The 17,280-nt window shown below is 40.3% G+C and overlaps 1 protein-coding gene across 2 annotated transcripts in view; it reads right to left on the minus strand.

The window, feature by feature from the left end:
* Positions 1 to 17,280, minus strand: part of TDRD12 (tudor domain containing 12) — a 71,796-nt gene that overhangs the window by 18,816 nt on the left and 35,700 nt on the right. For both annotated transcript variants that reach the window (XM_017667193.3, XM_017667194.3), the window contains exons 11-22: positions 16,521 to 16,601; positions 15,339 to 15,399; positions 14,869 to 14,976; positions 12,659 to 12,844; positions 11,010 to 11,166; positions 10,400 to 10,527; positions 8,771 to 8,962; positions 8,408 to 8,536; positions 7,485 to 7,602; positions 6,761 to 6,900; positions 6,409 to 6,629; positions 4,920 to 5,019 (exon numbers count right to left, since the gene is read on the minus strand). In XM_017667193.3, coding sequence (XP_017522682.3) covers positions 4,920 to 5,019; positions 6,409 to 6,629; positions 6,761 to 6,900; positions 7,485 to 7,602; positions 8,408 to 8,536; positions 8,771 to 8,962; positions 10,400 to 10,527; positions 11,010 to 11,166; positions 12,659 to 12,844; positions 14,869 to 14,976; positions 15,339 to 15,399; positions 16,521 to 16,601 — 1,621 coding nt within the window. The remainder of the gene's footprint in view (positions 1 to 4,919; positions 5,020 to 6,408; positions 6,630 to 6,760; positions 6,901 to 7,484; positions 7,603 to 8,407; positions 8,537 to 8,770; positions 8,963 to 10,399; positions 10,528 to 11,009; positions 11,167 to 12,658; positions 12,845 to 14,868; positions 14,977 to 15,338; positions 15,400 to 16,520; positions 16,602 to 17,280) is intronic.

Raw genomic sequence — 17,280 nt, forward strand, 5'->3', positions numbered from 1 at the left:
GTGGACCAACTGAGATTCGGAGTGTGAAATGGCCCCCCGCAGGAAACTGTTGGGCAGTTTCTTATAAACATACACTTACCATCTGACCCAACAATTCCACTGCTACATCTTACTCAAAGGAACGAAGCTGTATGCCTGAAGATTTGTAACACAAATGTTCACAGCTGACAGAAATAGCAAACCACCCAAATGTCCATGAACTTGTGAACAAACTACGGTACATCCATATAATGGAATCCTACTCAACAATAAGAAAGAACTTAGATGTATCTCAAAAGCATTATGCTAATAGAAATCAGACTTAAAAGACTATATACTGTAAGATTATCATAATAATGTGAAATTCTGGTGAGGACAAAACTATAGTGACAGCAGATCAGGTTACCAGGGGGCAGGGATGTGGGGCACAGATTGACTGCAAGGGGGCAGGAGAGACCTTTTTGGAGTAATGGAAATCTTTTTATCTTGATTGTGGGAGTGGTTACAAGATTATATGTATTTATCAAAACTCAAACTACACAGCTAAAAATAGTGGTTTTTACTGTATGTAGATTATACTTCCATATAGTAGGTTTAAAAAGGGGGGCGGCTTGGTTACAGGCATTCTGGGAAGGTTTAAACAAAAGCAGCAACAAATAAGCGGATGACCACCCACTCACATCAAAAGGGCTGATGGTCTCACTGAGCAGGAGGAAGCAGCGGGGGGCAAGGGCGCGCCTGGTGGACCTAAGAACGGGAGGCAACAGGTGACACTGCAACCGCAGCCACCGGCTGTGGGCCAGGGCAGGCGGGTGAAGCCTGGAGCCCTCTGAGGTCTCGAAAGAGGCAGCTCAGCTGCACGTTGGGGAGGGAACAGAGCCTGGAAATCTCATAAGTCTCAGAAACTATGTCTGCATATATATTTTGTTTACAAGACATGGAAACAATGGAAATGGGAACTCTGATACTAGAAAAGTTACCTTAACTCAATACCTTCTAAAATTTAAGGAAAATGAATTAATCTAAAAGTGAGCAAAGCAAGTACCAAGGTCAAATCCCATATTAAGTTATGTAATAGAAAAGAGAGTAAGGAGCAAATAACAATCTCTACGGACAGTAAAAGCCACCAGAAAGCTGGATCCACAAAACAGATCATAATTGTAATCTTTGATTTTAAAACAAGTGCCTTTTAGTTTGTTAATTAAGAAAGTGTTACAAGACATAAGAGAACATAGAAAAACTTTGAAAAGAGGTGACAGAACCAGGAAAGAATTAGAAGTTAAAGGAAAAAATCATTTCAGTAATGCAAACTGAGAGGGTTGAATGCTATGTATGTGCAGACTCCCAAAAACCCATGCCTGTGACCTTTGGAAAAAAGGTCTTTACAGATGTAATTAAGTATCTCCAGAGGAGGAGATGGTTCTGGACTATCAGGTGGGCCCTACGTCCACTGGCAAGTGTCCTCTGTGAGAGGCAGAGACAAGAGGAGAAGGCAGCGTGAAGCTGGAGACAGAGACTGGAGTCATGTGGCTGCAAACTAGGCCGCGCGGAGGAAAGCCGGAGCCCAGGGAGGCCGGAAGGCTCGGACAGCGCAGTCCTCTAGAGCCTTCCAGTGGAGCGCGGCCCTGCCGACAGCTTCTGCACTTCTCGTCTCTAGAGCTGTGAGAGAGAACACACTTGTGTTGTTTCAGTCGCCCTGTTCCTCATGTTTGTTACAACAGCCCCCGGAAGTGAGTACAGCACCACCACACGAGGAGGAGCCATGTATGAATTCTTAGGGAACGAGAAGGTGAAAAAGAGAGAGACCTTAAACTCAAACGAAAGGAAAAAAAATACAGGCATGCCTGGGAGACCAGACCAAAGCAAATACGGCAACAGAACAAATCAAATGAATGTTTTGGTTTCCCAGTATGTATAAAACTTGTGTTTACAGTGCACTGTAGTCATAAAGTGTGCAACAGCATTATGTCTAAAAAAGCAACATGCAGAACTTAATTAAAAAACAGTGTATTGTTAAAAAAATGCTAACACTGTCTGAGCTCTCAGCCCATCATAATCTTTTTGCTGGTGGCGGGTCTTGCCTCCACACTGATGGCTGCTGGCTGCTGGCTGATCAGGGCTATGGTTGCTGAAAGCTGGGATGGCTTATTTCTTAAAATAAGACAACAATAAGTGTGCCCCATCCATCAATGCTTCCTTTCATGAATGCTTTCTCTTAGCACACGATGCTGGTTGAGAGCATTTTACCCACAGTACAAGCTCAAATCCGGAGTCAGTCCTCTCACACCCTGCCACTGCTTTATCAACTATGTTTATGTGACATTCTGTCTCCGTTGTTGTTATTTCAACAATCTTCACAGCATCTTCACCAGGAGTAGATTCCATCTCAAGAAACCACTTTTTTGTTCGTCCACTGGAAGCAGCTCCTCACGCATTAAAGGTTTATCACAATATTGTGGCAATTCAGTCACATATTGAGCCTCTACCTTTATTTCTATTTCTCTTGCTATTTCCTTTATTCAGTTACTTCCTCCATTGAGGTCTTGAACCCCTCAAAGTCACCCATGAGGGTTGGAATCAACTTCTAAATTCCTGTTAATGTTGATATTTTGACCTCTTCTCATGAATCACAAATGCTCTTAGTGGCACCTGGAATGGTGAATCCTTTCCAGAAGATTTTCAATTTACTTTGCCCAGATCCATCACAGAGGTCACTGTGTATGGCAGCTACAGCCTCATGAAATCTATTTCTGCAATAATAAGACTTAAAAGTTGAAATTACTCCTTGATCCATGGGCTACAGAATGCATGCTGTGTTACTCCTTGATCCATGGGCCACAGAATGCATGCTGTGTTACTCCTTGATCCACGGGCTACAGAATGCATGCTGTGTCAGCAGGCATGGAAACAACATCCATCTCATTGTGCATCTCCCTCAGAGCTCTGGGGGACTAGGTACATGGTCAACGAGCAGTAATAACTTGGAAAGAATTTTTTTCTCTGAGCATTAAGTGGGCTTAAAATATTCAGTAAACCATGTTGTAAACAGATGTGCTGTCATTCAGGTCCTGGTGTTCCATTTGTAGACCATGGAGAGAGTAGATTCAGCAAATCCGTAAGGGCCTTAGGATTTTCAGAATGGTCAATGAGCACTGGTTTCCACTTAAAGTCAGCAGCTGCATTAGCCCCTCACAGGAGAGTCAGCCTGTCCTTTGAAGCCAGGCACTGACTTCTCCTTTCCATCTATGAAAGTCATAGATTGCATCTCTTTTCAACATAAGGCTGCTTTATCCACATTCAGAATCTGTGTTCAGTGTTTCATTAATGACTTCAGCTAGACCTCTGGATGACCTGCTGCAGCTTCTACACCAGCACTTGCTGCTTCACCTGCACTTTTATATTATGGAGATGGCTTCTTTCCTTAAGCCTCATGAACCAACCTCTGCTAGCTCCCAACTTTTCTTTTGCAGCTTCCTCACCCCTCGCAGCCTTCACAGAATTGAAGAGAGTTGGGGTCTTGCTCTGGATTAGGCCTTGGTCTAAAGGAATGTTGTGGCTGGTTTGATCTTCTATCCAGACCACTAAGACTTTCTCCATATCAACAGTAAGGCTGTTTCACTTGCCTATCATTTATGTGTTCACTGCAGTAGCACTTTTAATATCTTACGTTTCAAGAACTTTCCCTTTGCATTCACAATTTGACTAACAGACTAGTTTTCAGCCCATTTCGGCTTTCAACATGCCTTCTTCACGAAACTTAATCATTTCTAGCTTTGGATTTAAAGTGAAAGACATGGGACTCTTCCTTTCATTTGAACACTCAGAGGCCACTGTAGGGTTATTAATTGGCCTAATTTGAATATTGTTGTGTCTCAGGGAATAGGGAGCCCCAGACAAGGGAGATAGATGGGGGAGCAGCCAGAACATACACAATGCTTATCGATTAAGCTCACTGTCTTACATGGGCATGGTTTGCAGTGTCTCAAAACAACTATAATTAGTAACATCAAAGATCACTCACTGATTAGAGATCACCTTAACAAACATAATAATAATGAAAATGTCTGAAATGTTGCAAGAATCATTAAAACATGACACAGAGACAAGAGAGCAAATGCAGATGGGAAAATTGATAGACGGTGAGTTGCCACAAACCTTCAATTTGTAAAAAATGGAGTATCTGAAGTGCAATAAAATGAGGTATGCTTGTGATAATAAGGTTCCAAAGAAAGTGACAAACTCTTACCTGAACAATTGTACCTGCATTTCAGAATTTTCCTCAAAGGAATAATCCTGAGTGTTCTGAAAAGATTTGTGTGATCATTGCATTATTTTTAATAGTCCCCAAATGAAAATAACTCTCTTTCAGAAAACGTAACAAAAAATTCTGTGAATTGTTGAAGTCATTTATCTATTTTCCCAATTATTGGGAAACAAACTGGGGCCCTGAAATCAAGCACTTTATGAAGACCCACATCTATCATCAGATTAACGGTGGCACATTAACACAGTTGGCCCTTGAACAACACGGGTTTGAACAGTGTGGACCCACTTACATGCGGATTTTCTTCAAGGAATATATTGGAAAATTGTTTGGAGATCTGCAGCAAGTGGTAAAACCATTTTCTTTTCTCTAAGCTTACTCATTGCAAGAATACAGTATATAATAAATATAACATACAAGATACATGTTATTCAATTGTTTATGTTATCAGTAAGACTTCCAGTCCCCTGTAGGCTATTAGAAGCTAAGTGTTTTGGGGGGTTAAAAGTTATATGTAGATTTTTGCCTGCATTGGGGGGTCAGCACCCATAACCCCACACTGTACAAGAGTGAACTGTCTTATCATATTGCACTAAGCTTCTGCTGCTTTAAAATGAAGTATGTTCATTAAAATGACCATTACTTACTGGACAAAAGGATCTTTAAGAGAACTTACTTTAATATATCCAGACACTGGTAGAGTTCGGTTGGATAACCTCACTGGCATGTCTATTTCTGGGTTAATACGGTGTCGATCAGGACAGATCCTTTTATCTCTGAAATAAGGTGAATTTTAAAGCCAGAAAAAAACAATAATGATTTTGAACATACATTCTAAAATATTCTTCAGGAAAGTTAATCTACAAGTGAAATCAGAGAACTTCCTTTCCAAACTCTTTAAAGTTAAGTAGCCATATTAAATACTTCAGATGACACTAACAATATGTAAATAAGTGGAAAGGAATCCTTATATTTAATTAACACTGAATAGACTTAAAGGTAGGAGTTACTTCATTATTTCTCCAGACATTCTTAAGCGCAATATGTAAATGAACAAAATATGCTTCTAAAATAGAGACTGAGTTAGAAACACATCACCATAACCCACAACAAAGGCCAATTAACCTCTAAGCCATAAGCCTTTCCTGACCCTAAATGAGAAATAGTTGAAGTTTCAACTTCAAAAGTCAATACTCTATTTAAAGGCATAATGGAAATTGCTAATAACCTATTTAATGCATCATAATTCAAAAATGTTAATGTCAACAGCTATCTTTAAATTCAATCCTGCAGATAACATATCAGACATCTGCTACCCATCCCAGTGATCTACTGATCAAGCTTGGCATCGTGTCTGGATCTGTGTGAGGGCCCTCATGACTAGGATACCCATGCTTTCCAAATTGATTTATGTGCTATGGAAATTATAGCAATGTTTCTAAAGAAACTGACATATCCAAATGCCTATGGAGATAGAGTAGACTTAAAATAGCCAAAACCAGTTGAAGGTCTTATGTGGCAGGAAAAAGCATTCAAGATCATTAATTATTAGGTAAACACAGATGAAAATCACAATGGTCTACCATTCCAACCCTAAGAATGCTCAGTGCGGGGGGAGATATGGAGCAACTCAAACTCTCTTATACGCTGCAGATGGACTGTAAAATGGTCAACCACTTTGGAAAGACTGAACACTGCTGACCCCATGACCTACCAACTCCAAAGTATATGTGCAAGAGAAATGGGCATGCAGAGCAGCTTCATACATAATAGCCCAAAGCTACAAACAACTCACAGGCCCATCAACAAGAAAAGGGACATACAACATTGTTCATACAAGAGAATACGGAGCCACTAAATACATAAATAAATAGATAAATACATATAAACACAACAGTACAGACGGGTGTACTGCAATTCCATTATAGAAAATTCAAAAATGAAATTCATTTAAGTTAATGTTAATTAGTGCTGATAGCTATAAGGAGGGTGCTTACTTATAGGGGAAGTGTAAACTGGAAAGGAGCATGAAGGGAATCTCTAGGGTGGTCCCTCAGAGCTCGGGGGTGGCTCACATGGGGAATACATATGTAACAATCATCAAGCTGTAAACTTATCATCTGTGTACTTCATACTTTAATTTTAAAATATGATTACTAGCTTACTTGCAAAAACCAAAAGCCTTAAGACATGGACAAAGAGGCTGCTTGGCTTTTCTGTTTTCTTTGGCTTCCAGAACGCCTGCGGTAAACTCATACAGCTCTGAAGGAATCGTGGCATCTGCTCGCTCCAGGTAGCGCAGGATGCTGACAGCATGGCATGCGTTTCTGTCCGTCAGCAGCAAGACAGATTTGGTTTTTTTATTGCCCTGTTCTGCAGGAGAACCCTTAAAATTGGGGCGAAGAAAGGAAGCACATCATCCTTACCAGTCTAAAAAGAACTCTGTGGCCTCAGAATTTGTTGTTATACATAAAATGCTAGTAGAGCATTAAAATATAATAAAAATAAAAATTAAACCTGTTTGGTTAAACTCTGAAAATGATCAGACATGCAGCATAGGCGTCCACCGAAAATTTTTGGCGAGGAAGGAAAGCTGAAGTGAATCACACATGTGGCATCAGTGATGGCCAAGAGTGGTATGCAATCATCAGTCAAGACTGGAAAAAGGGATCCCAACAATTTCAAATAAGGATTCAGTTTTACTGCACTTACTATTACAGAGCAATCCCAGTACATTTCTTTATTGCATTGTACTTTTTAGATGAAAAGAATCTTCTTTTCCACGTTTTTCCCAAAATGTCACAGCGCAGTGATTAAATTCCAGGGAAAAGTGGTCTCTAATATCCTGAAAAATGCCTTTTGCTATTACAAATCTAGGCTGCCCATATATTTCTCACTTATTTTATACACTTTGGTTTTCATATTTCTAATATTAAATTTAACAATCATGTGTGACAAGTTTCATCACAGGCACACATATATAAAAGAGACAAAGACCCTCAAGCTGAAACTCCACGGGAAACGTCTAGACTACGGGGTGCTGCCTACTGACCTGAGGGCCCTGGAGGCACCCAGACCCACTTTAATACTCTATTTCATTTTGAAATTAACATTACTAATAAATTCTCAGTAAACCTGGGAAATGATGAGAAATTTAGAGATAAGGTCTAAAAATGAAGGAAAGGCATGATTCTTATTAGCTCAGCCTTCTCTAAATATATGGAGAAATTAAAACACTTACCTAATACAAGGTGAGAGCCAGAACTTAACTTCTTCGTCCACTGTTCTAAGACACTTTTTAAGTTAAAAACTATTTCTTTATGCATTTTCAAACAAAACATTGAACTGCTTTTTACTACCTAAAAATGAAACCAAAAAGGCCAGTTCACAGTCAAGAACAAAAAGCTTGAATGGAAACAGTTGTTCCATCAATAATGGTCAATATAAACAGTTTAAAATTATCTGCAAGGGACCTCATTGACCCACTAATTCTAAGAATGAGATGACTGTCAATTTAAATATACTTACAGATTCTACAATTTATATCTAAAAACTTGCTCAAGTGAAATAAACATTATTTTGCTAAATAATGCAAGCATACACACATATATGTATTATCTACACATACACACACCAAATTTATGGTACTACTGCCAACATGGACTTTTTCACTATATCTCCAATTAATTATTGCTGGAAGGTGGGTATTCTACTTTCTACTGATTCTTACATTTTAATTTGTATTTGGCCTCATTGCTACATCTTAGCATAATTTAAATAAAATTAAATAAATTTTTAGCCAATTTATTTGGCTCTTCTGGTCACATGATACCTCTTAGTGTTATTATTTTCTCAAATAGAGGGTACAGAGGATGTTGGCATTTCTTCAAATGGGACCCTTTTACTGCTCTGCCACAACAAAACAGAGCGTGTTCGCTTTGGTGGAATGGCTGGTCCCCATGGCAGGCTCCCACTCCAGGTCAGGACTCCTGCTGTCTTTTTTCGCTGCTATCGGGATTCTGTAACCACCCGCTGCCTCCTCTTCTGACAAACTTGTGAACTTTTATTCCCGTCAAATGTCAAACTAGCCCAGTAATTCTCTGATGACTTGATATTCAATCATAGTTTAAACCCTGAGGATGTTTTATATGTAGAAGGGCTCACCTTATACACTATTTCTGTTTCAGCTACAGAACAGGTGAAGATCAAGGTCTTTTGAGCCTGACTTGGAATGTAATCAAGAGTTTGGAGTAAAGCAGAGGTTATTTCATTTTCTAGGCACAGATGCACTACCTGGTAATGAAATACAGAAACGTTATTTTATACATGTTTAAGATGCTCCAGATTCACTTTTCATAGCTAAGTCAGGATTTTAATAGAAAAGGATGTGTAGAAATCAATGTAAATTAAAATATACAGTTACAGATTTGTGTATGAGAGGAAAGCTGTAATATTTTAGTATTGAGCCATGAAAGAAAGGTTACTTGCTTGTGTTTCTAAGCCCCCACCACACACTCAAAATTGTACCTGCTGGACACCACCATAGAGAGCAGCCTCTTCCATGGCCGTGATCACAACGTAGGGGTCACTCATAAACTCCTTGACCAAATGCTCTATGTGTTTGCTCCAATGAACTCCAACTGCAACAATCTGATGTGGTGCAGATTCTCTTTCTTCAACTTCAATATTTTTTTTGAAGTTATCTAATATAGCAAACATCTAAAACATTAGGATAATTTCATTTTTATTTTAAAAGAGAAGAATTGGTTTGATAGAACAAAAGGTAAAGAATTGTACATTTTCTGTTCTTAGAGTGAGGAAGGCCTTCCCAAACATCAAAGTACAGGAAAAAACTAAAACGGAGAAGATGTTAAGTATAAGCAGAATTAAAACAGTATCTGGGGAAATGTGTGACATATGTAGAAAAAATTAACATCCTTTTATAAAACGTCCACAAACTGATCAGAAAAAGATGATTCCACCTACAGAAAATAAGCAAAGTAAATAAACTAGCAGCTCATAGAACAGCGTAAATGGCCAGTATGAATTAACAAGTAACCAAGGAAATACAGGTAAGGTCATGAGATGCTGTGCTTAGCAATTTGCCTGGAACAGAAAGTTGGACTAAGGTCTCTGACTGCTGGGGTGCAGGAGGATGGTGTGGTGGCACACTGCCTGAGGGACTGTAAATTGGTCTACACTTTTAGAAAGGCAATTATACAATGTGGTATTTCTGTAAATAAGAACTGACACTTTAGAGGAGTTCAGAAACCCTTCACAGACCCACACAGTCCATAAGTAACAAAGTCTGGACTTGAACCTGGGGCCCTCACTGCTCCCGTATGAATGCTCTTGGTCATCACGGTACAGTGCTTCCAAGAAATGCTTTATAAGAATTCAGTCTTTGATCCACTGATCCCCTTCCTAGGGGGATTTATGGATCTCCTATGGATAATTCCTAGGGAATTATCCTAAGGGAAACATGTGCAAAAAGATGTATGCTCTTTAGCCACACATACACATGTTAAATGTTAAATGTTTTGAAATAAAGCATGCTATGCCCCTAGGATTCAATACCACTTGACAAGTAACAATCACGCTACAGAACAGTTAGTAACAGTACTTGAAGGCTGTTTTCTGAAAACTACAAGTTACAAACCAGTACATCAAAGAAGGTCCAAAACCACCTTATAAAATAATGTTGTTAATTGTATGTATCAACAGACACGGAATTACAAAAAGAAGGAAATAGTCAGTCCGATTATCTCTGAGTGTAAGATGATGTATACTGGGAGTTCTCAAGTGTTCTCTATTTCTGAAATTCTCTAAAATAAAAATTATTGCTTCTATAATAAGAAAAATATTAATTAAACATTTCAGAAAACCTCCCAGGGGAAGAGAACTTTAAACATTGGGGAGGAAATGTCAGATAAATGTGTTCTCTTATATTTGGGATAGTGGGATTGTAAACTGTGTGGGGTGCTTAATTACAAAAGTTAAAGCAAAAATTATTTTACATTAGCTAGCTTCTTCCCCAACTAGACACTTTTCCTGACATCTGAAAGCAATTAAGATTTTAATTATAAATATATATGTATATTTTATATATACATATATGTTTCTGAGTAGCAATGACATCTAACTGAATACACTTACTTGTTCATTAGCTTCAAAGAATAATACTTCCACTTCATCCAAAATTAGGTGACAGAGTCTAAGAAATAATAAACTTTGATATTTGAGAAGTCTCAGGAGGCTATCTGGTGTTGTAACAATTATGTCACCTATATTTTAAAAGAAAAAACAATGAACATTTTAGATTTTCCACAGGTTTTTCTAACATTTCCTTTGCCAAGATTCCACACACTTTCTAGAAATGCCTTCTAATGAAATAAAACGCTGCTTGTCTCACTGAGGTGGATGAGGCAGAGAGGCTTGGCTGCCCAGGTTAACTCCTGTCATTTAACTGATTAAATAGGTGAGCTCTCACTAGGTTTTGCACTTCTGAAAGGGCAAGAGGGCTTTAGTCAATAGTTAACAAAAGGATGTGTCTGATAAGTAGTTGATGGATGAATCATGTGGTTTTTCTCAGTGAAACAGATGTCTCCTCGTCTATATCCATCTGAAATTGAAGAACAAGTCTGGACTAGTGGCCATGGGCTCTATCATCACACAAGCCTCATGTCATCTGCAGCTTGCAAGCCTGGCCAGGCAGGCTCCACTGTGGTCTGTAGGGAAAATCAAACAACTCAGAAAGGATGCTTACAACCCTTTGGGAGCTTCACATTTTTGGCTTCATCTTTGTGGAGACCTATTGTTAATAACACAGGATGAAGAGACCTGGAGGACACGGTATAGTCTCCCAATAATTCAAAGATAAACTGGGCCTTTTTCCACCCAGGGCACACGATGACTGCCAGAGGCTGCAAAGACAAACAGATTCAGATAATTTTAGATAGAAGTTTGGAAATGAAAATAGTATATGTAGAGCATGCAGAACATTCCCTGGGACAGAGCAAGCTCTATGTAAGCTTTTGCTGTCATTATCATGTATGTCAGAAAAGTTAACATATAATTTCATTAAAATGGATTGATACACATTGACCCAGATTTTCCTAGGGCTTACACTGAGCCCATCACTGGTATTAATTCACTTAGTCTTTAAAGCTTTCTTTAAAACAGGTAGGACCTACTGTTACCTCATTTCATAGATAAGGAGTCTAAGGCACAGAGAGGTGAAGTCATTGCCCAAGGCTGCACAGCTAATCCCCAGTGGCAACAGGATTTGAACCCAGGCAGTCTGACCCCAGAGCTCCTGCTCCTAAGGACAAGTATGAACTAACTGCCTCCTGGAAGGGGCCTTAAAAAAAGGTTAACATCTCTTCCTTAGGCGTTAAGTTTCCAAGAGCACCACCTGAACCTGCCCTGCAGTGTCCAGGATGCCTCCTGAAGGGGCACTGACTGCCAGACACCTTCCTGGACACATGCCCTCCACTGACTGAAGACCAAACGAGTCTTCAGATCTAGACCTAAAAGCAGGCAGATCGTGGAGACATGGAGAGAGCAGAGGGCGTACAGGAGGCAAGACCTGGACGTCCCTTTCTGGCTCAGGCAGGATTCTAGTTCAACACAAGTTACACCTCACCAAGGGGTCAGCTGCCAACTAACTGAGGGATATGGATGTAGACCCTTAATCTTATCAAATCAAAACATGACCTTGCCAGTACAGATCCCCAAAGGAAAATTATTAAATTACATGGTGTAATTACAAAAATAAATGAGTACTTTTTCTAAATGCAACTCTACATGTCTTTTCTTACTGTTTTTCACTTTCTAATGAATGATGGAACAGTCTGTGGCATATCCTTTGTGACAGGATCTGAGATAGAAGTTTCCATACATCAGCTCACCCAACAGCAAACACCCCGCAGAGCAGAGTTCGCTACACCACCGATTCTCTCCTTTCCATCACCCTTCTCAGCTCTCTTCACATTCTTAAGCATGGAAAAAATTAAGTGGGATTATAAATTGTGTGGGGTACTGTGAAATAATGTGACGAATATGGGACAGGATAACAGAAAATCTAAATTCTAATCCCACTTCTAATCTCAAGTAGCTATTAAGAATTTTATACCAGTAACTTTCACAACCATCTCATAGGGTTACCATGACAATTAGATGAATATATACATAATCTATATATTCATTCCGAACATCCAGGACTCTACTCAGCTGACAGCCCACACCTGGGGGCTCAAGATGAAAATCCGTGTTAGAGGATCCAGGACTGTGATAAGATGAAGGACAGTTTCTGCCCTGCCCGAGCGGAAACAAAGTGAATAATGGAACCTAAATTTCACCAAAGGTAAAAAGTATGTGAAGATTAAATATTTAATCCATTTTGTTGGTACTTACTCCATTTCTACTTGGTAATGACTTGTAGCAGCCCCCTGTTTGCAAAATGGTGAGCACTGGTGGAAGGTACAGGAAAGGGTCTTTCCCACAGTGAGAAATGACTACCACATCACACCCACGAGCTATTGGAGGCCAAGAGTAAGATTCAGTGTGGCTAGGTCCTGGAAACTTACGTCTTAGAAGAGCCTACAAAACATCAACAGCGCACAATAAAGCACAGAAAACAAAACTCCAACTTCCCCCTCACTGTACCCCAGCTGCCACTTTCCACTGCTCAGCCTGGTATTTCCTAAGACCTCACTTGTAAGGCCTCCTGCATCTCTGCTGAGCACCAAACTCCTGCTGTAAGACTCCTGCTTTTCTGGGCTCCAAACAAAAAGGATCAAATAAGCAGTCTACTGGCAGAGAGCTGGGCAGAACAAGAAAGTGGGTTCTTCTCATAATTTTCCAGTAAATCAGCTTCACTTGTAAAGCTTTGTGAAAACATGCCTTTATTTGCTTACTTTTCACAAAGTGTTCCAACAGGATACAGCCCTCCAGCCACGCTGCTACTACCCTCCAAGGCTAGGGTCACCGGCGCCATTCTCTCCCGACGTCCTTGTCCCGGGCCCTGGGTACTCCCTGCACAAGCCAGCAGCAGTCACCCGGGGCCTTCCCACACCATCGCCCTTTTATCTGCAACTGGTGTTGTCTTCTTTCCTGGCTTACTTTCTTGTTCTGGTGGACAGCCCATTTCAGTGGTCTCTTGGCAAGGGGCAGAGGAAGTCCACTTGTTTGAGATTTGGCATGTCTGAAAACGTCCTGTTCTCTCTCATGCTTCACTGAGAGCTCACTGTGGACCTCTCAGCAGGAAATGGCTACGTCAGAGTTGTGGAGTCAGTGCCCCCCTGGTGTTATTGCAGGTCTGAGGCCATTCTGACTCCTGACCCTATGTGTGGGCCATTCTCCTCTCTGGAAGCTTCAGGATCTCTGAATCCCCCATTCTGATGCTTCACAGCATGTCCACTAACTTTCCTGACGCTCTGTCATGCTGGGCCTGTGGGGGGACACTCCTATAGTGGAGAACCACACCTGGTAGGTCCAGAAATCCTTCACTTGCTGCTCTTTTCACAATTTTCTTCCTTCCTCCTTCAAATTCGATTTCAGAGACTGGACCTCAAAGACCCTCAAATTCCCCCTACCCCTGCAATTTCCATCTCATCTTTTGTTCTACTTTTCGATAGTTAACTTCCATTTTATCTTTCAAACCTACCATCTGGTTTTCATTTCTATAGTATTTTCCATTTCCAGGAACCTTTTAAAAATTCTCTGTTCCTGTTTACAGCTCCCTGTTAAACACATGCAATATCTTCTCTTATCTCCTAGGGTACTTATTTTGTAACATTTTCCTCTGAAATTGACATTGTTTATTTCCTTCACAGTTTGTCTTGGTCGTTTTCTGGTGAGGGCTTTCTTCAAATATCTAAGGATTCGTGTCCACACGGAGGAGGACAAACAGTTAAGCTGACCAGAACACCTGTGGGCAGGGCAACACTCATCACCGCGTACATGCCACATCGCTGAGGACGACAGGACAGTGAGTGGGCATTTTTACTGGGAGAATTCCAAGCAGAAGCATCTAAAGGTTATTTCTCTAGAGCCATTCTGTTTCTCCAAAAAGAGCCAGCCGGTCTCCTTCCTGAAGAACAGGCTGTGGCTGTTCCAGAAACAGTAGGGAAGCTCAATCCCCTCCCACTTTATGCCTCCCTCTGTGATGTCTGTCGTACTCTGTTGCCCATTCTCCTTCTAGAAGCCTGTGGAAATCTCTTGTCCACTAAAGACTTTGCTCTCATTCTATTCATGCTTGTGATTTATCTTTTTCTTTTTATCAAGAAGGAAATAGGTGAACATGTATGATCAATCTACTAAATGAAACCATAGGTCTATAAAGCAATTATGAAAAGAATGCTAAGAAGTCTAGTATTAATTGCCCTGGCAACTTGTTGCTCCTTCTAAGCCCCTTTCCAGAGAGACATTTGAAAACTTATTTCAGAAAAGCATTAAGAGATATACAATGGTTTTTCCACAAAAGAATTATTCACTCATAAGAAGTTAGCCTAGGCCTAAAGCAAACAAATCATACAAATGCAGCCTCAGAACTGTTTATTGACCCTTCTGCATTAGGATAGGTCAGTATTCCTTTGCGACTTCGGTTTGAGAAACACGTTCACCTTTTTCAGGTCTGCTGAAAGCGGGGATACATCAATGGATCGGCAAGGCTCAATCTTATTCCGGAGCATCACGGAGGGCTGCGCTGAGCCCAACTTCAACTTCTGCAACTGAGGGAACATGAGTGTCAGACTGCGCTGTCAGCACGGAAGGCCAAGAGCTTCATGGAAATGAAGACAATACGAACGTCTGATTTCAAACTAAGAACTAGGTATGTATGCTTACCAAAAATCATCAACACTGCCAAAATGAAAGGAAGAGCATCTATTACCCAAATAAAAAAAGAACAATTTCTCTAAAACATACAATAATTCACTAGTTAATTTCTATAAGGGTGTCTTCAGGTAGAGTCCCCCCTCTAAGGGGTTTCTCTTCTACTCTCATATCTAGAAGGAGGGGAAAAAAGGGATTTAATGAGTAAACAGTATTCTTTCTTTTTTCTTTTTTACTTTTTTTAAGGGTTGTAGAATACCTGTTCCAGGTCAGAGATTCCATCAGCTTTCAAGGGATCGGGATTTAAAAACTGCAACAATCTGTAAAAGAGTTAAAAGGACAATTTGAAGAAAAAAAGAGGTTTATATTTCTTCAACTGAGCTATTATTTTAATTCTTCCTTAAAAGAGGTCAATGAGCTGCATACGTCAAGGTGTAGCTATGTGATGACTGCTTGTTCTGTGTGCCTTGCAGGATGAGAGCCATGGTGGTCATGCCAGTCCCACACTTGCCCCCCAGGCCCTGGGCCCCAGGCTGTGGCCACAGACCTGCCAATCCCAGGACCACTGGTTCTGAACCAGGAGAAATACTGCATTATCAGCAGGTCATCTCAGGTTCTTAAGAAACCCACTGCCTGAATCCTTTGCTGTTTAATTCTAAACCACTTCCAGGTTCCCTGGACCCACAGGGACTGACAGAAGAACTGATATAGTTTAATCAGTGGGTTCGAAGTAAATGGAATTTAGCCAAACAACAGAGAAGATACAACCTTCTAATTACCAAAATAAAAGGCAACGGAATATCTCAGGGTTAATTTATCAAGTTATAATTTCATGTAATCAAAGGAAGAAATGAGCTACATGGATAATCCAGTATCTTTTGTTCCAAGGAAAATAACCACTTGTAACACCACAACTTTTAGGTGTCAGGATGCAGGGATGCTCTGGGAGGAGGGTGTCAACTCATATACATTAACAGCCCTCCTAGACCCACGGGCTCTCTGGCAGCCTTCAAAGCCCCTGGCCCTGGGACACCGAGGAGCTCCTGCCAGGGGAGAAGGTACTGCAGAGCCAGTCATCCCATGCTGATTAGTGGCTACAGTATAACCTACCCACTGCTGAACTGTCTTAAACTCATTGTCACTCTGGTGGATTCAGAGAAGCCATACATTACTGAGAATGTAAGAGTGCTTTTAGGATGGTATGATAAGAAATCATAAAAATTGGTATGAAAATATTTCATGGACTAAACAAATATAAGATGAAGTTGCTGCTTTACAGTTATATATATACACACACACACACATATAAATATATATATTGACTTCAGACTAGGAAATCCAGGTCTGACATTAATAATATAATCATAAGTAAACTCTCCCTGCTTATAATTTCATAATAGTTATTTCAATAAAAAATTTAGGCCAAGAAAAGCATCCATACTTCACACAGCCATTCTTCTCATTATATTCTTTCTTCTCAGCCAATCTAAGCAGTTTCTCATTTGACTTCTGACATAAAGCACTAGAAATAAAAAAAATTTATTAAAACTTCTGAACCCATTTACCCTGATCCTGAAAATACCTTTATTTTCTGGGAGAAAATGAAGGAAGTACCACTGAGGAATATGTTGATCTAGGTAAGTAAATTTCTGTGAAAACCATGAGCCCTGTAAGCATAAAAACCATTTTTCACAGTTCTGGTGCTCGTCAAGAGGGAGTCAACCTACCACAGCCTCTCTTGATTACAACTAGAAACTCTGGATAAAGTACAAAACTATAGGGGAGAGAAGTCAAAACAAGAAAAAACAACCATGATCAGGGAGAGGTTCCTGGGCTTTACCGTCCCTTACCTCTCAGGGTTGACCTGAGGGTGGCCAGAGACGCAAAACTGTGTAGTGAATATAAACATCGAAAGATCTTAAGACAAATCCTGTATTTTCAAGCCAGAGAACCAGGAGCCTTAGTCAGAGAACATGGGGAATCCCAACTGATTTCCCTTTTCCTCTTTTCCTCCCCTGGCCCTGCCCGTGGCAAGCTTCTATCACAGAGCTGCACGCTGCAATGTGCAGCAGAGCCATCACCTGAAACCCCAAGAGAAGGCCTCTCCCTTCCTCTAGAAGATCTAGGAAACTGGGAACCTGTGGTCTAAAGACTGTGTTGGGAAAATTTCTACTTTTTCCCTTTTTTCTTTCTATTGCTGC

Source organism: Manis javanica, chromosome 17 (genome assembly GCF_040802235.1).
Source record: "Manis javanica isolate MJ-LG chromosome 17, MJ_LKY, whole genome shotgun sequence".
NCBI lineage: Eukaryota > Metazoa > Chordata > Mammalia > Pholidota > Manidae > Manis > Manis javanica.